The 25,428-nt window shown below is 40.7% G+C and overlaps 1 protein-coding gene across 1 annotated transcript in view; it reads right to left on the bottom strand.

The window, feature by feature from the left end:
- The window catches only part of GALNTL6 (polypeptide N-acetylgalactosaminyltransferase like 6), a 1,483,691-nt gene that overhangs the window by 892,863 nt on the left and 565,400 nt on the right, over positions 1–25,428 (bottom strand). The window contains exon 4 of the mRNA XM_068269254.1: positions 54–220. Within this exon, the coding sequence (XP_068125355.1) occupies positions 54–220 (167 nt within the window). The remainder of the gene's footprint in view (positions 1–53; positions 221–25,428) is intronic.

The raw sequence follows: 25,428 nt of genomic DNA on the forward strand, positions 1-25,428 counted from the left end.
ACAATAATACTGCGTAACTATTTTTTTTTTTCAAATCTAAACTCACAGGTTACCTCTATCACTGAAGTCATCCACCAAGATGATTTCTTCAATAAGACTGTCTGGGGTCCTGTTGATCACGCTGTGTAGGGTCCTTAGAAGAGATGTCCACCCTTCATTGTGAAATGGGATAATTATGCTGGTGTTTGGTAGTTTTTCCAAATATAACTTGTGCTTGCAGCTGAAAGGAAAGCATAATACACATTCAATTAAAATTGTAAAGCAAAAAATGAATGAATGACATTCTTGATTAAGCCCATTAAATGTTTTCTCAAGAGCCAGGACATATGTATTGTCAGATATTTACAGATAAAAATAACATGCAATAAAATCTATAAACAGTAAAGTGGAAAGAGTATTTAATGTACTCCTTTTAATTTCCTTCATGAATTAAAAATGGATGTTTCTCTTATGAAAAGATTCATCCATAACTTTATAGAAAAGATGAGTTGAAGGAAGGCAACTAACAATTGAATTTCTATTAAATATCCTTGGGAATTGTGAAGTCATATTTCCATAGGTACAAACCTACTGAGGTTGAAAAGTCTGAGGAATACTAAAGAACAGAGAAAAACAAAATGTACCCAGCAAAGGTGGCCTGAATTTGTTATAGTTTACTATTAGGTGACAAATGTTGGCAACCATTTTTGGAGTCACTGTAGACCACATGGAAAATCATTGAAATGAAGTTGTCCAACTGTGATCATATGAAAACATCGGGCCCTTATTCAATTACCTTTTTGTCCCTAAGTTCTCTCTTAGTGCATAATTTTTCATTTTCTGTTTAAAAAAACTTTTCAGCACTATGATTGAAAACATGATGGTTAAAAGGGCATTTTCTTGATTGAAAGTGAAAATATCACCTAGGTGAAAGCTAAGGACACCTTGGCCCATATGCAATTCATTTTTTCTCTTGAGTTTTCTCCTAGGTGATATTTTTATACTTGTCAATAAAATGCCTTTTAAGCCCCAGAAGGCAAGAAAATGCTTAAAATAATTTTGATAGTACTTTTTCACCAATATTTTGGTACTTTTTTAGTTGAAAAGTACTGGAAAGTTATTTAAAATCAAATATGAAAAATTATCTTCTAGGAGAAAACTCAGGTGAAAAGGAGAATTGCATATGGCCAACTGTTTTTTATTAAAATAAAATATTGTTTATTAGTGATCATAATCTGCCAATTACAGAAAGTTTTGCATTATTTTTCGCAATTACTGCCATACATAATTATGGTTTGGACACACAATTGATTTTGAGTAATCCATTGTATGTATTATGTGAAATTTCACATAATTTCGAGCCGACTTTAGCTGTTAATAGCAAAGCCCCCATACATGCTATGATCTCCAATATTGCTATGTGATTTTTAAACTAAAAAAAAAAAATGAAAGTTTAAAAACCCTTTTTCCTTTGTATTTTAAAAATCAATTTTCTTAAAAACTACAAATTATTTTTGAAAAATTATTTTTTGACTTGTTCCCAATATTCAACTTAAAGTCGGCACAAAATTATGTGAAATTTCACTTAATTATGGACTATTATGGATGGATTACATTTACGTGCAAAATTAATTAAGATTTTTTCCCGAAATGTTGCATTACAATTTTGCATAGTAAAAGCGAAATACGATGCAAAATTACAATTACGCAAAATTTGTGCTCATCACTACAGTCATCACTACAGTTAAATATTGGCTTTCACTGTTTGGAAAGGAAAATCAGAGAATGATAAGGTTATTGCTAAGGACCCATAAAGCCTTCCTGGGTGTACGTATGTTCCCAGCTCTCTGCCTGAGAGAGAGACAGATTCAATTCCTGAAGAGTGATGATGCTTAAGTGGACCTGGAAAGGGTAAACTATTGTGTAAAAATAACTCGATGCTTTACTACTGAAATCAGTGGTAAAGAATTTCGTGGATGTTTGAGGGTCTGCAGCAGGGGCATAGCAATAAGGGGTACAGAGGTTGCAACTGCACCGGGCCCTTGGGCCAGAGGGGCCCTCTCTCAGCTGCAGTATTAGCTTTGTATTGGTCCTGTGCTCCTAATAATCACTTCTATAGATACTTTGAATAGTGGTAATCATTAACAAACTGTTCCCCAACCCCTTCTTGTACTTCTGACACTGTAGTTGGAATTGGCAAGTGTTGATGCGCCGTATCAATTGTTATGTATAGAGTGCTTAGGGGGCCCCAATGTAAAACTTGCATCGGGGCACACAGCTCCTTAGCTACACCACTGGTCTGCAGTATTAGGTTTCTCTGCATGGCCAGCCTACCCACTGTGGAATACATCACTGACCAGAAAAAGGGAAAATGGGGTATGGAGGCTGGTACCCCCTAAGGTATTCTAAACCTAAACGGTGGATTTCAGCTCCCACAACAATGGCAGCCAACATGCTACATGACATTAAATGGTACCTTACAAAGGAGTTTTGGCAAGCGCCCATTCTACTATGTAACTCTCATCCAATAATGTGGACAAGAGATTCATCCTCTCCTTTTGTGGAAGCAATAACACATGTGTAGGAAAGTACTGGAGTAATAGATGATGGAATTATTAGAACCCTCCTCATTGAAGGGAAGGAAGAATTTGCTGCTGCCCTCTCCTTCCCTGGCAAGGTACCTCTTAATGCTATGAGCCCTGTGAGCTGGTATAAGTCAAGGAATGGAAAATGTCATCAACATTTGGGATTCAGGGTTTGAAACTCTTTGGATGATTGCTTATGCTTTTTTCTTTTTTCTTTTTTGTTAGGGTCTGTGATGTTGCTGCTGTGATGTGTCATGACTATGACACTCCACTAGTGTGGCCGCTTCTATGTTAATTAACATAGTTACTGGGGTCTTCTACCTTATTCTCAATTTTCTCATTATTTATGTAAAACCACCCACTTGCCTAAAATTTTCCTAGTAGTGGGTCTTAAAGAGAACCAGAGACGAAGCACCCTCATGTATTTTATTACATTTATCAGTGGGAACATGACAGTAAACACCTACCCTGCTTTTAGTTTTATTCTTCTTAGTCTAATCTATCTGTTATCAACTGTGATAAGAATCCACCGACTATTCAGTCGAGGTTTGACCTGGAATCATTATAGCTGAGTCACTCTTCTGTGGAGTCTTTTCAAGCCCAAGCCTTCCCCCTCCTGGCTCAAATTTCATGCTTTACATTCTGAGAGCTGTGATGACATGGGAGGGGCTGCTGCTGCAGGAAAAATTTCTGTCTAACAGACAAGTGTGGCTGTGTGATCTGTGTGCTCTGTCTGTGCAGCCTGTCATTATTATCTACTGTATGCAGTTTCATTACTATGAGAGACACTTCCTACAGGCAGCCACAAAGCATTCCAGAATATGAAGTTGAAAGCACACAGATGAAAGCCTACAGCAGCCCTGCTTGTCTATAGTCTCACATAGCCTAGACAGCACATCCAGAACACCTCATAACCTGGAAGCAGAAGGAATATGAGCCGGTGGCCATATTGGATATTTCCTGGAGCAATAATGGATAAAAAGCACTCAAAAAGGCACACCAGAGTGGCGAAATTATCAGGTAGAGCATTTATTCTTTACAAGCTATCAACTGATATGTTTATTTTGTGTGAATCGATCATCTCTGGTTCCCTTTAACAAAGCAGGTGATCTTGGCGCTGTGCGTCTGGCACATAGTGCATGAGTTGGGCACTGCTTTAGTAACAATGCTATAGTCTGTGGCCCACGCAAAGGTTACTTGTTGATGAGTTGCTAAGACTTGGAGGTGGAATAGTATGTTGGGTGTTTCAGTGGCAGCCGGGTGAGAAGTCATTCAGCTCTTGGTTCTTGTTCATCTCAACCAAACAACTGATATTTAGGAAAAGTTTGACGTTACCCCAAACTAGAACAGCAACGTTTCTGAAAACAGGATTTTATTTTCTCATGTGCCTGTTTCTGTGCTTTATAGTACAGAGCAGAAACATATACTGCAGAGTTAAGACACTGTATTTTTTGAGGTGGGGAGGGGAGCAGGAAGAGGTCGGCACTACAGTACACTAAGCGTAGGAGAGGGATCTTGGCAGAAGCTACAGCCTCTTTTCCACATAGGCAGCGTGCTCTGGCGAATGGCTAGAGAGATGCACATAAGTCGGCACTGCTGACAATTCGTGTTTTAATCTTCACAAGTGGCATACATTGTAAGGTTCATAGAAAGAACAAAGGTTGAACATACCATATTGCTGGAGGCTGTGAGCTGGTGGTGGGTGCAGGGCACAGAGTAGCCTTACGGCCATTTCGCGCTGGCAATGCGCTTCTACGGAGGCTGCCTCCGTAGAAGCGCATTGCCAGCGCGAAACGGCCGTAAGGCTACTCTGTGCCCTGCACCCACCACCAGCTCACAGCCTCCAGCAATATGGTATGTTCAACCTTTGTTCTTTCTATGAACCTTACAATGTACGCCACTTGTGAAGATTAAAACACGAATTGTCAGCAGTGCCGACTTATGTGCATCTCTCTAGCCATTCTGTATTTTTTTTTTTCATTCTTACAATTATATTATCTCCAAAGTTCTCGGGTGTAACTATATCCATTATTTTCCAGTAATAAGATTTGTTTGTTATAATTGTTGTGAAGCAGGGAACTTATTATTTTGAGCTAAACAGATGGTGTCTTAAAGCCGAGAAGTGTATTGGAAACTGATTGTATCTTTCTATGCAGTGTAATTTCCTGAAAGCTTTATATAGACATATATCGTACTGAAGTGACAAAATTAGTTTTTTTTTCTTTTAATTAATACCTTAAGGAGTATTTTTACTTTACTTTCCCTTTTGTTATTGCATTTTCTGATTTAAAAAGTAAAGTAAAATAGAAGTTCCATCAAGCAAAACTCATACGTATTCCCCATCCACCTATTTCCCCTATCTTAGAAATCATTCAAAGTATTCAAAATGTGTTTCATATGCCTTCTGCATCTATTTCCATTGCAAATTTCTACACAAAATCAAGGGAAGTGGTAAAAGCAAATAAAAGAGTTCTGTCACAGCTCATTAAATCACTCATTGGTGGGGTGCAATACAAACCAATAATGTTACAGCAGATACCACTTACTGAAAGCATTATGTGTTGCCACAGTGACACAAAGTTGGACTGTCCAAGAGCTCTTTGGATCATGCACTTCACAGGCCAATAAAATAGGCAGCATGAACCAGGTTCACATATCACTAGGGATGTAATATATGACATCACTTGCTATGTGCTGCAGTCGGCTGAAGATGCACTATACTGCCAAACGTACTGGTACACCCCTCAAAAACACTGAATTCAGGTGTTCCAGTCCCTTTCTATGGCCTCATGTATCTAAATTCAAGCACATAGGCTAATGCATACTACTTCTGCAAATGTCTGTGAAAGACTAGGAAGTCTCAGAAGCTTGGTGAATTTTGTTGTGGTACCATGATAGGATGCCACCTGTGAAGTCCATTCATGAAATGTCCTTGCTACTTAATATTCCATGTTCAACTATCAGCACTGTTATAACAAATTGGAAGCAACTGAGTACATGGCACAGTGATACGCCACAGAATCACAGAGCAGGCTTGAGCACTTACTGAAGCATACTTTACGCAGAACTCAGTCAGTTTCTCAGTTTGGGTCTAAATGCAGGCAGTGAGGAACAGCTAAGTTGTAATCCTTACACAAATCTTGCAGAGGCCAAGGAGAGCAGGTGGGTAAAGACCTGAGGGGAGGGGAACCAGTAGTGTGGGGGGCCCAGCAGCACTTGGGGGCCCTTGGGCAATTGCCCCCTTTGCCTGACAAGTAGTGCCCACCCTGATGACGTGAACCACACATGGAGGAAAAGTAGTTTTAACACTGGCTTAGAATGTGGTCCTTCATAGTTATAGTGGTTAAGCTGTGGACAGTCTTTCCACAGAAAGTGGAGATGGTAAATTCTATACTTGGAATTAAAAGGGCTTGGTTGTTTTCCTTACTTACTTTGAGGGGCAGTCACAGCTATGATTGCTAGGTGTGGGAAGGTGATACCTCAGTACAATTAAGAAGACAGTGGCTTTTCTTTACTATGGAATGCAGCGCAGTGAAGCTCAAGAAATTGAACTTGATGGATGCATGTCTTTTTCAACCTAGATAACTACGGAACTAAATATTGATTTCTTGCCTAATTATGTCAAACTCAGTAAGGTAATGGAGTCACTTAATACAGAGAAAATAGGTTTGACAAAAAAATAATGTTGAGACACAAACCTAAAGATTTGCCTCTCTGAGTTGTTTGGTGGAGTGATTATGGAAGCAAGGAGGAGGATTACACAGGACATGATTATACAGGAGAGGAGGGTACAGTGGTTCAACATTTTTATTCACAGTTTCAGAATATATTGAATATAGTGTATAATAATAATAATAATAATAATAATAATAATAATAATAATAAATAAACAATTTGATCTCATCCTAGGCACAGTGAGCACAAAACTGTCTACTGCCATGACAGGGGCAACACTGTAAAGCCTAACTCACTGGTGCTCCATGTGATGTCTTTACCCAAGCTTTTCCACCCTCCACCCAACTGAATAACTGGTGTCCTGTGTTGCTAGGCCTCAGGCCAGTCTATTTCCCTTTCACTCATTAACTTCAATTTACTAAGAAAGAAGAACACAACAAAGAAAATTACTGACTTACGAGGTCAATCCCTCAATACATTTCCATTCAAGAAAGAACAGAGTATACAGAAAAACAAGTACAAGGAAGAGGCCTGACTATACATAAACATGATTGTAATCACTTCCATACATGCAAACAGCTGACACAGCCATCCATTGACCATGAAACATACAGAGCTTTAGAGAAAATTCATTTTTAATGGTGTATACTTTTTTTATGCCTGTCTTTGCACCCTCACTTTCTTTTCTTGACCATGGTGACCTGGTAGACAGGATATAAAAACATGTTGGGGATTCTAATTTTTCGCTCACTCAGCAGCAGATAAAATGTGTTTCTTGGCCTCTACTGGAGATATTTACCTTCTCTTACAATCTTGACAGTAGTGAAGAGATTTATTTTAAGTGGGAACACAGAAAACAAAAATCAAACACTATTCTAAGTACATTTATTTTACCTCTGACAATACTCTTCAAAGTTTTAGTGTACCTGTATATGCCGGCGTATAAGACAACTGGGCATATAATACGACCCCCCAACTTTTGCAGCTGAAATATAGAGTTTGAGTTATACTCGCCGTATAAGACTACCCCTCATTCTAGGCACACCAAATAAAAAGTAATAAACCATCAGATTTGATTTCACTATGATAAAGGTAATTTTAATTCAAATGCTCATCACTTATAAACATAACGAACATGTGCACATGCAACAATGAAAGTCTAATGCTGAAAGGATGGGAGCTGTCTGCTGATTCTTGTCAATCAAACTGGAACTGATATAGGAACTGGAACTGATATAGGAACTATTGTAGCAAGAAAATAAACAATAGAGAGAGAGCAAGTCCTGGGCAAGTCCCTGGTGATTTAGCAACACCCATCATAAATGCAAGCTACAGTTTTGCTTACGTGACAGTTTTCCTTTAAAAGCCTTCAAAATCCTCCTTTTCGTCATCTGCTTTCATAAGTATATCGATGAGATCCTGTGGTACACTTGTAAGACAGTCATCGTATGGATCAAATTCTGTATCAGACGGTGTGGTCTCAGCTTTGGCTGCAGTCCCAGCCTCGGGTACCTCTTCATCTTCCCACAAGTAGTCGTCCTCCATACCATCCAATGAATTTGATATGCCACACTTCTTGAAAGACTTGATTACTGTTTTGGCATCAATATAATTCCAGGATTTTATGACAAACTGGCACAAAACATCCAACTGTGGAGCACGCATGTTTCCTCCTTTTGAGAATGTCTTTTCAACGCTGAGCATCCATTCATTCCGCTGTTCTCGAATGCGATCTTTGAATGGCTTGTTTAGGCACAAATCCAGTGGCTTTACCAATGATGTCAATCCTGCAGGAATAACTGCCGCATCTGTGTCTAGCCTTGCAAGCCTTTGCTTGGTGGTGGGAGTTAAATGCGCCTTGAACATATCCCACACAAGTAGACTACATTTTTGAATAAGTCCACCTGGCCTCCTGCTCCACACATTTTCAAGCCATAGCTTTACCCCTTCCTCCTCCATCCAGCCTTTTTCATTCACATGTACAAAACATCTGGGTTAGATTTTGACCACTGTAGTGCAAACAAACGCATTTTATTTCGTGTCACTACATAACCATTTTGGCGATGTTCATTCACCATGTCTACTACATGTTTTTCAAGTTCTGGCCAATGTTGGGTGCCTCTTCTTAATGCACACTTACCCCTTGGCATACTTTTTAATGCTTTTTCCTCTGCTTTCCAGTCCCGAACCATCTTTTCTGTTACTCCATAGTGTCTTGCATCAGCGCAGTTATTATGTTCCAAGGCAAAGTTTACAACTTTAAGTTTAAAATCGGCTTCATATTTCTTTCTCCTTGCTGGAGCCATGATGGGGTTTTCGCTGCTGGACATTGATATACTGTACTGTATGAACAGGTACAGATACTGGTGTACTAATGTGGTATAGCAGAATACAGTCAATCACAGTGATGTATCTTACTGGTGATTGGCTGTTTGGATTGAATCTGCTTTCCCTCTCCCCGTCTGATTGGTCAGCTCTCCTTGTCTCCAAGTGCACTGCAGGGCTACTGTCCCACCTCTGCATCCCAACACCTCGTTCTCTGACATTAGTAAACACAGAAAACATGCCCCGTCCATCCATCTGGCCCACCCCTGTATCCACCCTCTGCACTTCACATTAAAATATCGGCAATACATATATTGGCATGGACAGTGCTTTCAAAACTGGTTAAGCTGTCATACAGAGAAATACATTGGTGAAAGACATACCAAATGCAGGTTCCATTGGTCATAGGCTGATCAGATGTCCTCTTTTCCCCTGACAGGTCCTCCCAGGTTTTTGAAATGTCTCCGGTGAAGAGAGCCGAACACAGTGCAAGCCAGAAGAGCCGATTGAAGAGAGTGAGCCGAACACGAGCCGAGCTGCCAAGACTCAGTCCAGTGTTTTCCTCGGTGCCTATCAGATGGGCAGTGGTGTTGTCCGGATCATGAATGATTCGGATCTTTGACCATCGAATCATCTGGATCATTTGTTCATGGTAATGATCCGGATGATTCAACTCACAAAAAGATCCGGATCAAAGATCCGAATCATTCATGATTCGGTTTGTGTTCGTCTCTCTCTCTTCAATCGGATCATCTGGCTCGCTCTGTGTTCAAAACACAACCACAACAGCAGCCAAGCGAAGCCTCTCCGGGTTCCTGGTCACATGACTGTGCGCTCCACAGTAATCCGGCAATCCACCTCCAGCCCGTCCCACAGTTTCCTCCAGCAAACGTCACCACGCTCCCTGCGCGTCTTCAGTCAGCTGACCGCCGAACCAGGAAGCTCCCTGTGTGGCATGCGAGCGGCCGCTCGCACTATTAACCGCTAATAGCCGTGCAGGAACACCCGAATCATGGACTACCGGACTTGGAACCTTCTCCCAATACAGCAGCATTCATTTTCTCCACTGGAGGTAATTGTGGCTTAAGGCAGTGACACCTGGCGACCTTGCACCCGGCGTATAAGACGACCCCCGACTTTTCAGAACATTTTAAGGGGTTAAAAAGTCGTCTTGTACGCCGGAATATACGGTACTTTTGCTTAAGTGTACTCAAAATGTTTTAAAATTAGACCCTGAGTGATCAACAATGCAATCTATGCACATTGGTCATTTTACCATTTCACCCCATTTCCTAATAGCGTAGCACATCCAGCAGGTACAAATCAATATACGCAGTTACTCTGTGGTTGTACTGCTCAAGAAGTAGCCATAGTATGTGCTGCTTTCTGTTTGAATGATGTCAGAAACTTATCTTCCCTACAGTTTCTATAGTTTTCTTTTTTTTTCCTTTTGCCTCTTTGCTTATCATCTCTATGCAGTACTTAGTAGCACTTTAGCACACCCTGAGTAGGAAGTACAGAGGGATGATGAAGCATTTCTTTATGTGACAGTTTTAGTCATATGCCAATGTTATGCAACCCTTTAAAGCAAATCTGAAGTAGAAATTAATTTAGACTTGGTACTTACCTAAGTACTTACCTAAGTAGAGGGAACAGTTTGGATCAGTGCTGGGCAAACTACGGCCCATGGGCCGGATTCCTCTCTTTCCTCCCTCCCTCCATGCAGAGTCCCTAGCAGGTGATAAGCAAGGGTTAAAACTCACCTGCTTGCTGATTCCAGTATCACATCTCCATGGCAACAGGGCATCACATGACACGCGGTTAGGACGTGGTGGGGTATTACACGCTGGCTGCCAGCGTGTGATGCGCTGGCGTGTCATGTGATGCATGTCACCTGCTCAAGACTCTGCAGGGAGGGTGGGAGGAGGCCAGGAAGGCCACTGTTGCCTCCCGGAAAGTATCAGACCTGAAGTGAAATTTCCACTTCAAATTTACTTTTAAGGACCACTATCGCAAAGAAAAAAAACAAAAAAACATTTTAAATACATGTAAACATATACAAATATGAAGTACATTTCTTCTATAGTAAAATGAGATGTAAATTACTTTTCTCCTATGCTGCTGTAAATTACAGAAGGTAATAAAAATCTGACAGAACCAACAAGTTTTGGACTAGCCCATTTCCTCATGGGGGGTTCTCAGGGTTTTTGCCATTTTACAAAAGTACTTAGTGAATGCAGTGCTGGGCGTAATGGAAAAAGCTACGCTTACGGATCATTACGCGTAATTTTACGCTATTACGCATTACGGAATTACGCTTACGGCGTAGACATTGAATTACGGTACATGTCTGTAATTACGCATAGCCCTTCCGCAATTACGCGTAAGAATACCGTAATTGAGGTTGTTACGTTATAGGCTTACGCGTAAAATTCTACTAGCAATTAATGCGTAAGGTCATGCTGCCAAGCGGAAAAGTTGATGCATGGATCAATGTTAGGTAGCCGCCGACTTTAAGTGTTAATAGCAAAGCCCCCTTAAGTGCTAAGAGCCTCAAATTTGGAGAATATATTAAGGAGATCAGAAGGAATAAGAGGACATTTTTTTTTTTCAAAAAGACCTTATAGTTTTTGAGAAAATCGATGTTAAAATTTCAAAGGAAAAATGTATACATTTAAAAACCTGCCGACTTTAACGGTTAATAGCAAAGCCTGCTTAAACTTTAGGAACACCAAATTCACAGGATATATTAAGGGGATCAGTGGGAATAAGAGGAATTTTTTTTTTTCAAAAAGACCTTATAGTTTTTGAGAAAATCGATTTTTAAGTTTCAAGGGCAAAAATGTCTTTTAAATGCGGAAAATGTCAGTTTTTTTGCACAGGTAACAATAGTGTTTTATTTTCATAGATTCCCCCAAGTGGGAAGAGTTTTACTTACTTCGTTCTGAGTGTGGGAAATATAAAAAAAAAACGACGTGGGGTCCCCCCTCCCAGACCTCTTTAACCCCTTGTCCCCCATGCAGACTGGGATAGCCAGGATGCGGAGCACCGGCCGCGTGGGGCTCCGCACCCTGACTATACCAGCCCGCATGGTCCATGGATTGGGGGGTCTCGGAAGGGGAGGGGCAGCCAAGCTTTCCCCTCCCCCTCCGAGCCCTTGTCCAATCCAAGGACAAGGGGCTCTTCTCCACCTCTGATGGGCGGTGGAGGTGGAGGCCGCGATTTCCTGGGGGGGGGGTTCATGGTGGCATCTGGGAGTCCCCTTTAAAAAGCGGTCCCCCAGATGCCCACCCCCCCTCCCAGGAGAAATGAGTATAGAGGTACTTGTACACTTTACCCATTTCCTTTAAGAGTTAAAAGTAAATAAACACACAAACACATAGAAAAAGTATTTTAATTGAACAAAAAACATAACCACGAAAAAAGTCCTTTAATATTCTTAATTAACCATTAATACTTACCTGTCCCTTTAAATAAATGATCCCTCGAAATAGCCTCGGAAATGTTCTATCAGTTACAATGTAACAAAGTTATTACAATGTAACAACTTTGTTACATTGTAACTACGCCGCACCCGACGTCACTCGCCGCCGCCGCATACGCGTCTGCGCTGCACGGACCTGACAGAGCTCTGAGCTATATAGCTCAGAGCTCTCTAAAGCATCTTTGTATTTTGGCTCCAAGGAGCCCCATTGGTCCTTAGCAGACCAATGGGGTTCCTTCAAATCAGAAGGAACCCCATTGGTCTGCTAAGGACCAATGGGGCTCCTTGGAGCCCAAATACAAAGATGCTTTCGAGAGCTCTGAGCTATATAGCTTAGAGCTCTGTCGGGTTTAGGACGCTAAGTCCTCGCCGGCTCCGCTGCCCTCCCCGCCTCTCCCACATGTCACCTATATACATGCTGGCACCCATGGGTGCCAGCATGTATATGGGTGACACGTGTGGTCGGGGTGGACGGCGGGAGCCGGCGGGGACTTAGCGTAAGTGTATGCGGCGGCCGGCGGGTGAGCGGCGAGTGACGTCGGGTGCGGTGGTGTTATACAAAGTAACAAAGTTGTTACATTGTAACAACTTTGTTACATTGTAACTGATTAGTATATTTCCGAGGATATTGCGTGGGAACTGGCTTTTAAAGGGACAGGTAAGTATTAATGGTTAATTAAGAATATTAAAGGACTTTTTTCGTGGTTATGTTTTTTGTTCAATTAAAATACTTTTTCTATGTGTTTGTGTGTTTATTTACTTTTAACTCTTAAAGGAAATGGGTAAGGGGTACAAGTACCTCTATACTCTTTTCTCCTGGGAGGGGGGGTGGGCATCTGGTGGACCCCTTTTTAACCACCTGAGCGGTCTGGACGAGCTGAGCTCGTCCAACACCGCCGGAGGTCGCCGCTCAGGCCCTGCTGGGCCGATTTTAATCAAATAAAAAGCAGCACACGCAGCCGGCACTTTGCCAGCCGCGTGTGCTGCCTGATCGCCGCCGCTCTGCGGCGATTCGCCGCGAGCAGCGGCGAAAGAGGGCCCCCCTAGCCGCCTGAGCCCTGCGCAGCCGGAACAAAAAGTTCCGGCCAGCGCTAAGGGCTGGATCGGAGGCGGCTGACGTCAGGACGTCGGCTGACGTCGATGACGTCACTCCGCTCGTCGCTATGGCGACGATATAAGCAAAACAAGGAAGGCCGCTCATTGCGGCCTTCCTTGTTTATTCTGGGCGCCGGAGGCGATCGGAAGATCGCCTCCGGAGCGCCCTCTAGTGGGCTTTCATGCAGCCAACTTTCAGTTGGCTGCATGAAATAGTTTTTTTTTAATTTAAAAAAAACCCTCCCGCAGCCACCCTGGCGATTTAATCAGAACGCCAGGGTGGTTAAAGGGGACTCCCAGATGCCACCATGAACCCCCCCCCCCCCAGGAAATCGCGGCCTCCACCTCCACCGCCCATCGGAGGTGGAGAAGAGCCCATTGTCCTTGGATTGGACAAGGGCTCGGAGGGGGAGGGGAAAGCTTGGCTGCCCCTCCCCTTCCGAGACCCCCCAATCCATGGACCATGCGGGCTGGTATAGTCAGGGTGCGGAGCCCCACGCGGCCGGTGCTCCGCATTCTGGCTATCCCAGTCTGCATGGGGGACAAGGGGTTAAAGAGGTCTGGGAGGGGGGACCCCACGTCGTTTTTTTTTTATATTTCCCACACTCAGAACGAAGTAAGTAAAACTCTTCCCACTTGGGGGAATCTATGAAAATAAAACACTATTGTTACCTGTGCAAAAAAAACTGACATTTTCCGCATTTAAAAGACATTTTTGCCCTTGAAATTTAAAAATCGATTTTCTCAAAAACTATAAGGTCTTTTTGAAAAACATTTTTTTCCTCTTATTCCCACTGATCCCCTTAATATACCCTGTGAATTTGGTATTCCTAAATTTTAAGCAGGCTTTGCTATTAACCGTTAAAGTCGGCGGGTTTTTAAATGTATATATTTTTCCTTTGAAATTTTAACATCGATTTTCTCAAAAACTATAAGGTCTTTTTGAAAAAAAAAATTCCTCTTATTCCTTCTGATCTCCTTAATATATTCTCCAAATTTGAGGCTCTTAGCACTTAAGGGGGCTTTGCTATTAACCCTTAAAGTCGGCGGCTTTTTTATATTATACGGGAGCGTAATATTACGCGATTACGGCAGACTGTGTAATTTCAATGGGAGTTTACTGTCTTACGCGTAATTTGTTACACGTAATAACGTAACCTACGGTCTACACGTAATTAATTACGTGTAATACCGTAACCTTACACGTAACGCTTACGGTGCATTTGTAGTGAATTACGATGCGTAATTACGCTAATGCGTAATTTCGGCCCAGCACTGAGTGAATGGCAGTTCTTCAGTCAAACTACCAAACAAGTGTAAAGTGAGCAGAGAGGTTGGCCAACATCAGTGTATAAACCATTTTCAGGGAGTTTGTTTATTTAGAATAAAGACCATGCTGAGAATTCCCAATGGAGAGATGGACTAAGCCAAAAACTGTCGGTTCTGTCAGATTTCTACTACCTACTGTAAGTGACAGCAACATAGGAGAAAGGTAATTTATGGCATTTTACTCTGGAAGAAACATACTTCTTATTTGTATATGTTTATATGTATTTTACATTTTTTTGAGATAGTGATCTTTTAAACAAAAAATAGTAGTAGTATCAGAACTGCATACTGTATATGTTGCATTACTGAATAGAATCTTGTTTAAAACATTTTTGCCTCACTTGAGTATAAGAACACTAACACTAAGGAAAAACAAGATTCCTGTAGTAAACTTCAAAGTTAACATTTTCACCCAGTAGAGTCCCAGTTAACCAAAACTCCGGCATCTGGCAGTCTCTGCTAACTGGCATGCCTGGCAGGGGATAGCAGGGGCGTTCCTATAACTATTTGCAAAGTGGTACACAGCAGAAGTTACATACATACCTTCCGGGCACCGGTCTTCTTCTGTCCTACAGCTCCCAGTGGCTTTGCGGCATCCTTGTATAGCTCCCCAGTGTGTCGCCTGACCTGCATTGTGTCACGTGATGCATAGGAGCCATGCATGGAGCACGCCACAAAGCCACTAGGAGCTGTAGGAGAGAAGAAGACCGGTGCCCGGATGATTCATATGTGATTTGCGTTGCGCACCCATTCCGCTCGTCATCAAGTGGAAGAAAGATAGTATTATATTTACGGCAAGAGCACATATCCGGCATCAGGCAATCCTGACCTGCACTGGATGAATGAGACTCTACTCTATTTGCAGAGTGATCCTCTCTGACATAAAAGTGGGCCTCCTGACATGTAAGGGAGAGAAGATAACTGGCCATAAAGAGAACCCAAGGTAAGAATTTTTGTAAACTCTCCGCCACTCCTATGGCCAGAAATCCTCTAGTTTTGTTTTCAGTGAAACCTGGGGTCATGACGCTGCAGCTCTGTGCTCTGTATTGAGAGACAGGGAGCAGGGAGGTGGGGGAGCCCCCCAGTGGGCGTTTTGCAGAAGTGCTTCTCCCGCAAGAGACGCCCCTTCCCCTCGAGATTGCAGTTTCAAGGGGTGACAGCACGGCATGGGGAGGGGGGGGGGGCAGAGGGTGGCACATAAAGACACAGAGACATGTCACGGACCAGGGAACACGCCTCTGTGTCTGATCTGCCCCCCCCCTCCTCGCTATTTCCTATACTAAAGCATTGTTATATCAAGTGGCATTTGGTTATCTTCCTGTAATGACTCATTATAGCAAGGTTAGGTGAAGACTGGGAAGTCTATGAGGACCATCAAAAACTCAGCAGACACCAAAGTCTGCCGCCAAAGAGAATGAGATCTGGTGGAATATATTGATCAGGAAGGATCGTGACTGACATAACAATTGCAATCTGCTGAGTAAACACTTTACAAGTGCATGTCATCATTATATTAGTTAAAAATAAAGATATTATGGGGGTTTAATCGCACAGGCTCTTCCCAAACTGTCTACTGCAGATTTTATTATACTGTCATGCTTTTCCGCTCTGCTGTTTCATTCATGGTTTTCTACTGTTAAAAACAAGAATTTGATTCCTGAAACCAGCAATTTCCACAATGTCTATAAATCCCTTTAAACACCTTGACTGGCTTTATACTTAGAAATCCTCTTGTATGCGGCAACTGCCTTAAGGGCAAGGGAGTTTATGGATGCAAGCAGTATTATTTGTAAAGATGTAATGAATCGGTGACTGGATTTGGCCCACTCCAACCTCTTGCTCTTAAATGCCAATATATGGTGAATAGCTAGTGATCTGCTGAGGAAGCACTTTGCTCTAATAGGTATGAGAGGGTCAGGGCTAGTCATTTATTTTTTAACTATTATTGATTAGGAAAGAAGCTCAAGTCATGCTAAAAAGTCTTACTAATCTAATACGCGATATATGGAAAACAGGAAAATAAATCTTTTTTATTGCTCGGTAGCTGCATACTTACACATAGGAAATATGGAAGGCACCACGGCTCAAACCACCAGGTCAGCTGAAGTTCAAAGGAGAATATGTATGAACCAGATTTAAGTCTTGCTCCAACCTGTGTGATTGCCTTGCTATATTCATTACTTTATATAACACAGACTCGGAAAGGAGAGATATCTTTATGGGCTTATGCAGATTTGCAAGAAGGAAAACTCTCCTTTTCTGTAATTATTTTTGTACATTTAGTTATTCTTTCCAGAGAGTGCTACACAAATGGGATTTATGAATGGCTTATGCTGCCAAAACGCCATCCACAGAAGTGTGACCATCTGGAGTGTTCTGTTGATATACTAACATCATATCAGCAGTCACCTTTAATGGCAGCTAAACAAAAATACAGAACTGTGAAGATTCTGATTGCTAATGTCTTCGGAGTAAGACATTTTTCTCTTTCTGCAAATTATACTTTAAAATTTCCATCATCTCCCAGGGCTTCTATCCTGGACACTTAGCTTCAAAACATTGAGCATAAACACATTCATGAAAACATAATTACAGTAAAAAAAGAAAAAAAAACACAAATGGGATAGATGCCTAGTAAAAGGTGATGTAGTTAGATTTCTGATTTGCATTTCCAGCACATTATCTGCTTGGAACACAAAAACAGTAGGAGGCACTTGTATCACAGTTTATGGCGTAGTCACCTCTCATACCTTTCTGGACCATAGTTATAACTTTCTTCTGTTCAGATTTTTTTCTATCCAACTTCTACAACACCCTTTGACTCAGGCCTACCGGTCCAAGATATCTTTGCTGCCAACGAGAAATTGGCCGTACAAGTCTAAGCTGTGATTTCTTTGAAATGGAAATAAGCTCCAGGGTCAAATTGTCCTCCAGAATAAAATCTAACCTGTGGATCACATGACTGCCAGTTAAAATAAGCTTTCAGCTTCTTTGGATGACCCACTACAATAATTTTAATGAAAAGACTTCAGAGCTGTGTTTTATAATACACATTCAGTACGTATTTAATTAATTGACATAATGGCAAATAGTGTTGCTTCAATAAGCCTCTGTTCACCTCAAGTGGAGTTTAGCTAAAGTTCAAAATTGAGCAGCATTTTTTAAAAAAAAGACACAGGAAGCTTGGTAACCAATTTGCTATTTTTAAGCATTATATGCTTTTTTTAATTAATTAAATGAAAACGGTTTTCTGCATCTACATCATGCAATCAACATACCCTCAATGCCAAATTGCTTTAAAAACATGGCCATTAGAGATTTTTAAAGCCCTTTCCTGAGTATTAGAGCTGCATAGCCTTTTAATAATTGTACCTCGTTTTTTGTTTACGGAGATAACTCTCAAAAAATAGAAAATAACTGTTTTTCATCAGCCTGTAGCATTCTGTTTATTCTATGTCCTCTAAAACTGAAGCTTCATTTGAAACAAATCAGAATATGTATAAAGAAACATTTATATAATTAGGTAAATTGCCTCTTGAGGCAGAAAAACAGATAAAAGTCAAAAGAAAACAATGAACCAGAGAATCATGTCATCTCTTGTGCCAACCTAGGATGTCTCTCCAGAGCACCGCCAACAAAGAAAAAGAGTGTGTGAGAGAGAGTTTTTACAGGTATATATACTCCCAACCCCTTTATCAGATCAATATTCTTTTCTGAATCAAAAGATGTTGTGCCCAAAGCCGACAAGTGCCTCCCAGTGTGACATCTTCACCAATCCCATCTCCCCCAGAATTTTCCATATATTTTCTGATTACACCAATGTTTACAGATCCAAAATCTCCATGAGGGTGATTTTTTTTTTGTTTATGTTATTTTCCTCGATTTGCGGCAATAAGGCGGTGAAAAGGGCACCCTTAATTTTATTACGGCTATATAAGGGCACCGGTAATTCTCTTATGGCTATACATAAGGGCACCGTTTATTTTATCATGGCGATATCATCAAATACCCAAGCAGCTCGGGGGTGACCCAAAACCACCAGGAAAGTATAGGGGACTAAAAGAAACAAAAAAAAACCTCCTACCAAAAAGCAACACTGTAATTTGCCTTCTTAAAGGGAACCTAAACTAAGATAAAATTATTTAAAATTAAAAAAAAAATATTTAAAACACATGATGTAGCTACAAATGAATATTACATACTTACCTCGCCAACAGTTCCTCTCAGAAGCTCACCATTTTCTTATTACAGTAATCCCTTCCTGTTCTGACAAGATTTTGTCAGAACTGAAATATACCAATTGCTGTCAGTTATATATCAGCTGCTGTCAGTTACAACTGAATGTGCAAGGTGATGTCTATGTATCCCTTTGGCTCAAGTGGGTGATATTACAGTTTAACAGTGTGCTGACCAGGAAGCTGTTATGGGGTAATGCCCATTTTCAAAATGCAGGACAGGGAATTCCATCAATCACAGTGGTCAAACAGAATGCAGGAGAGGAGAAAGCGATTGTTGAGCAGTCTACATGGGAGGTAAGTATGACCCGTGTATGTTTATTTTGACTTTTTATTTTCAGTTCAGGTTCTCTTTAAAACTGAAGGTATTTACAATAATTTATCTTTATATGAGTAAATATGGTTTCCCACAATGCTTCACTACTGAATATGCAAATTATCTATGTATGCTTCAGTGCAATTTGCCTTCTTAAAACAGAAGGTATTTGCTGATGAGGACCAACGGTCTGAAACAGGCTGTTTGCATGTTGGGTTGATGTGGCTCTGTAAATGTGATAAGCTATAGGCTTGCTATACACCAGCAGTTCCGGATGAAAGCTTGGCTTCAGGAGCGAAAAGTGATAATTTGCATATTTAGTAGTGATGTATTGATGTATTGTTACTCACATACAGCTAAATTATTGCAAAATACCCTCTGTTTTAAGAAGACAAATTACACTGGCTAGATCATGGAAATGTTTGCGGCTACAATAAGGGGACATACTTTTTGCATTATAAACATTATGAAAATGCAGCTACAAATGACATAAAATATATATATAGATACAATATGCCGCTACAACAGTAAATCGGAAAATCGGTTATATCCTTTCAAAATAACGGCTACAACAATCTCGCTGAATACCGTTTAAATAAAAATGTGGTATAACAAAGATTCCAAATAGTGTTTATACCTTTGACATGAACTACGACTACAATGATCACAAAACATTGGTTATATCTTTCCAAAATAATGGCTACAATGATCTCGCTGAATACAATTTATATGAAAATGCAGCCACAACACTGACACCAAATACGGTATATATATCTTTCACATAAAACAGCTACAACGATTATGGAAAATTGGTTGTAGCCTTTCAAAATAATGGCTGCAACAATCTTGTTGAATACCATTTCTATGAAAATGCAACTACAACAATGGGCTCGATTCACAAAGCGGTGATAACCTAGTTAAAGACTTTAGGCGTGATAACCATTTTTATCATGCCTAAACTCAGTTTAGGCATGATAAGTTTAGGCATGATAAGTTTAGGCATGATAAGTTTAGGTGTGATAAGTTTAGGAATGATAAGTTTAGATACGTTTAGATCGCGCGCAAAGTCCCGCACGCAAAGCAGCGCCATTAAACGCTATGCAAAGTGCACCAGACTTTGCTAGCGCAAAACTTTTGATCAGCTGTGCACTGAGGTGCTAACCCAGTTGGTGCTTAAACTTATCACGCCTAAAAACTTATCACACCTAAACTTATCATGCCTAAACTTATCACACCTAAACTTATCACACCTAAACTTATCATGCCTAAACAGAGTTTAGGCATGATAAAGGGCTTTTCACCAGGGTGCTAACTGTTAGCACCGCTTTGTGAATCAGGCCCTAAATGACACTAAATACTGGATATAGCTTAAACATAAAATGCTGCTACAACAATCATGTAAAATATCAGTTATAGTTTTTAAAAATTGCAGATACAACAATCTGGCTGAATACTGTGGTTAAGGTTAGACACCACCATGGGGGGATTAAGGTTAAGCACCACCATGGAAGAGTTAAGGTTGGGTTAAGGTTAGTCACCAACAATAGGGGGTTAAGGTTAGCCACAACCATTGAGGGGGGGGGGGTATAAGGTTAGGCAGCACCATGGGGGGAGGTTAAGGTTAGGCACCACCATGGGGGTTAAGGTTAGGCACCACCATGAGGGGTAAAGGTTAGGGTTACATTCTGAAAGTGGCTACATCCGATGCATTTTGTAAATAGAATCAAAATCATTGGCTACAAACAGGCACACTTTATACATAAAATCATGTTTATCTGTTATATCTGGTTCCCTTTTTAGCCAAAATCACAAATTCTCAGGCTATATTAGCTGCCCTTTTATAATAAAATATTTTTTTTTTCTCAGCTATATTCGCTGCATTTCACTTTTCTCGACTATAACTTTTATAACCAAAATCACATTTATCAGCTACATCTGGCTCCCTTTTTTTCAAGTGCCCTTTTCAAATGCATGCCGATTTATGTCTAACTCTAACCCCCTGCCTACTCTTAACACTAACCTCACCCTATATATGTCTAACACTAACCTTCCACTACCAACTACTAACTCTAAACTCCCCTGGCTATAAAGCTGCAATTTACCCCAGAGGCTTTAAAGCCATTAATTACAGTGCCTACAGGTACTATGAAACTACAATGTACCCAAGTGGCTGCAATTTACCCAACTTGCTAATGCTGCTGATTAGAAGCTCTATAGAACCACTGTAAAGCTGACATTTAACAGAGCACACATATTATTCAGCTAGCACCAGTAACACGAAGATTTGCATTGCTGCAAATAGCGCACCCAAATTAACAGTGCTCCTTTTCAATGTCTCAGGGAAAAACTCATAATGAGCACATCTTGTAAGGGCAAGTTGCAACCAAATGTTAGTCAATCCAACAGAACTTACACACTCTTGTAAAGAAGTTTATAAAACAACTTGCATATGCTAGCTAATTAATAATACTCATTGTAATCAACTTAAATTATATGTATGATTAACAATAATTATTATTAATCATCAATCTTGTCAGCATAGATATATAAGAATCTAAAATTGATTAACAACTCCATCTGCTACATTAATGACCAGCTCAATCTCCCAGAAGTTTAATTTACTTTATCCCATACTCAAATTAAAAAGTGTCCCTTCAATACTTTTGAACACTTTATACTCTCCATGGTGGTATAGGAACTACCATAGGTACCAACTTTTCTTATATGCATCTTAAAAATAATTTCAATATGTCCAAAATATTGTCCTGCTTATTTGTGTTTTCTATTGGAGGAAAGTTTGTATTTTTCCTGTTCTTTACTTTCTTAAAGAGACTCTGTAACAAAAAAGTTCACCTGGGGTGGGGGGGGGGTTTACTCACCTCGGTAGGAGGGAGCCTTAGGGTACCAATGAGGCCCCTGTAGCTGCAGTCAATCCAGCGCTGGCTCCCCTGAAGTCTCCTGCAATCCTGGTTCGACAAGCCTGACAAGGCTCGCTATATTTACCTTCCTTGACTCCAGCAGGGGCACTGCTGTGGCTCTCAGCATGGAGAGAGGCGAAAATAGCCGATCTCCGTCGGGTCCACTCTACTACGCAGGTGCAGGAGACTTGCGCCTACGTAGTAGAACGGGACAACAGCAATCAGCTATTTACGCCCATCTCCGAGAGGGGAGCCGATACTGCGCCTGCGCTGAAGCCGGGAAGGTGAATATTTACATCCCCGCTGTTCACAGGGCCAGAGCGAGATCACCATGGGACACAGGAGGATGGGGGAAGCCTTGATAGGATCTGAAGGCTTCCCCCTACCGAGGTGAGTACCCCCCAGGGGAACTTTTTGTTGTTACAGGTTTTCTTTGAATAAATAAAATATAGAGAATGATGTAAAAATAACAGCAGCACATGAAACTTGTATTTTGTGAAATTTGAAGATGTTTCCATAATAATCTCAAGCTCTCTGCGAGTTATAATAGAGCTTATCTTAGTCCATAATAGCTAGTCTTGTGCACATATTCTTCTCTATCACTCACACATGAAAAGTGACAGCTTCTTTGAATATCTAGAACAAATGGAATTGATAAGTAGCATAACTAACTATTTTATTAGACTACTAAAGATGAAGCTATGCAAAATCACTATTTTTATAGGAAGCTTTGACATTTCCCCGGGCACTTTGTAAAGGGTAATGAACATGGGTTTATATGGATGCAATTTAAGTATTCAAGTACAGTAGGGATGTCATTGATGATAGAATATGCAGTATGTATACTTCTCAAGACTTAGCCATATTATATCTAATATATCTAATATAATTTCTGTCATGTGAATGGAGACATAGCATTACAATTTATCACCATGGCTCCAATATTTACAATGGTACTGTTGATATAGTTGGTAGTGATGAGCGAAAATGCAAATATTCTCTTCACTTTCATTTTCATGAAAATTATGTTAAACAAATGTTCGAACAAACATGCCACTGAAAATAAGTTTTATTATTTTCCATGTTTTTGTGAATTTTCACTGTATTTTTTTTTGTAGCAAAAATATTGTTTTTCCATGTTTTTGAGCTTTTTATGAACTATCACGGTAAAAATATTGTTTTTTTTGCGTTTTCTCAAAAATGTAAAAATGCAAAAATACAAGCCATTTTGACTAATTTTTCAATGTTGAAAATAGCATTTTTGATGCGAAAATGATTGTCAAAAATTCATAAAAGACGTAATGCTCCGCACCACCTTCAGAAATGTATCTTCATTTATTTAGTAAAAGACATACAAAATTAAAAAGAACTGTGTGGCAATACAGTCCACTGTTTCAAAGCTCCTGCCCATCTTCAAGTTGCCCAGTTCTGAAGTGACATACACACACTAACAAATATATACACACAAGTATCCAATCAGAATCTGTATATTAATTAGAGGACCTGATGGGGAACTATTCATTTAAATAGGTAAACACACCCTCAACATTCCTATTGGTCAGGGAAATCCCGATTGTAAAAATACAAAAACACCTTGATCATAAATGTTACAAAGCATCAGAGGTTACCCATCAGTACATAAAACATAGAAGAGTTTGGCCACACTGTTCAGTATAAATAAGGTCTGAAGTTAACAATAGTATCCGTGTCAACTCAAAAACAAACCACGGAGTGCCGACCAATAGATAGAAGACTCGCCCAGCTCAAAGTCTCACCACAATCCGCCGACCTGCTAGAAAACTAAGGGGCATGATGCACAAACGCTATCAGGACACTTGCAGCTTCCGTGCACTGCAGTTCCTGGAGTGGATCCACTGGAGGGATACAGCATTATAGATTACTTGTTCATAGTATATTGATTGAACGGACTTGTTTGCCTCTGAGGAAGCAGCCTTGTGTCGTGAAGGCATTGTTGGTGTTGGGATTGGACACTCTGTCCATGCGACTACAATCAATATGACATAATATTTACGAAGAATTAAAGACTGTTGCTGTTCCTTTAAAGCCCCGTGTGCATAGCTTTGTATATACACAAACGCTATCAGCCAATCAGGCAGCACCATACGCCAATCAATAGATGCACCAGAAGACGAAAAACTGCAGATGAAAGGAGGTGTGCTCACTGGATTACTTGTGTTGTATTCTTATAGCTTAAAATTATTTTCCTTCATAATGTATTATACATTTATTTAGATATGTTTTTTTTAAAAACTCATGTATCCAGTCTTATGGGGGATGCCGCTGTGCTCTTTTCTTTTTATGGGCAGATTTTCTGTGTATCAATACTTTTTTGATGCTCTCTCCTTTTAAAGTCTCTCGCTTTTTGCACAGCACCTTTGCTGTTGACATATGGTTGCTATGACACCACATGTCAACATGCGGCGATTGGTTGGCGTTTTGTATTATCTCTGACAGCAGCGGCTGGACGCTTTCTATGTTTTGTTTTGACATCGATGTGTGGCTGCCTCATTGGTCGGCTGTTCCCATCGCGCACACCTCCTTTCGTCTGCAGTTTTTCATCTTCTGGTGCCGCTGAGAGACTGAAGGCAAAGTGGAGCTCCGTCATTCATGCAGAGATGCGTGTTCATCAGCACCTGCAATCTCCTGCAATCCCCACCCACAGCAATTTCACGCCAATCAACTTGGACTGCTCCTGGGGCTGCCGCCGCATTCGCGCCAATCGGCGTGGAGTGGTTGGCTAGGGGTTAAACTAGCCAATAAATGGTATCATCCTGATTCAAAACTTCTTTCTTGTTCTCTCTACTGAAAGTGTATCACCTACAATCAGCCCCTGACATAACGAAGTGCATTGGAACCATCCATGCTTGTCTGTATCTGTGGTGGATTTTTACTGGTGTTCCTCTTTTCAACTTCAGTCCCATCTCTTGGCAGCTGTTATGTGACATGGGCCCACATTCAATTAACTTTTTCACCTGAGTTATCTCCCAAGAAATAATTTTCACCTTCTCTTTAAACTAACGTCTTAGCATTTTACAATTGAAAAAGTTGGTGAAAACATACTATTACATTCATTTTGAGTATTTTCTTGCTTGCTGGTGGCTTAAAAGACATTTTATGACAAGTTGTAAAAATATCACCTTGGAGAAAAAGTGAAATGCATCTGGGTCATGTCGTCACAAAGACATGAGAATCAATTCAGAGAGGAAGCACAGGAAAGGGATTCCTCCGGAACTGGTAATTGTGTTTGGTTACATAGCGCTTCTTTGTAACAATCTCTGCCTGTGGAAAGTAGTAAGTAAACACCAATAAAAAAGGAAAGGGGAGTGGATGGAGATACTGGACACCGACACAGGTAGGGATGATTGGAATGAGCAAAGTCCATTCCGCCAGAATTGCGGAATTCCGCCAGCGCTAAATTCCATCGCCATTACATTTCCACAGAATTTTGTGAATTTCCGCGGAATTC

Source organism: Hyperolius riggenbachi, chromosome 1, assembly GCF_040937935.1.
Source record: "Hyperolius riggenbachi isolate aHypRig1 chromosome 1, aHypRig1.pri, whole genome shotgun sequence".
Taxonomy (NCBI): Eukaryota; Metazoa; Chordata; class Amphibia; order Anura; family Hyperoliidae; genus Hyperolius; species Hyperolius riggenbachi.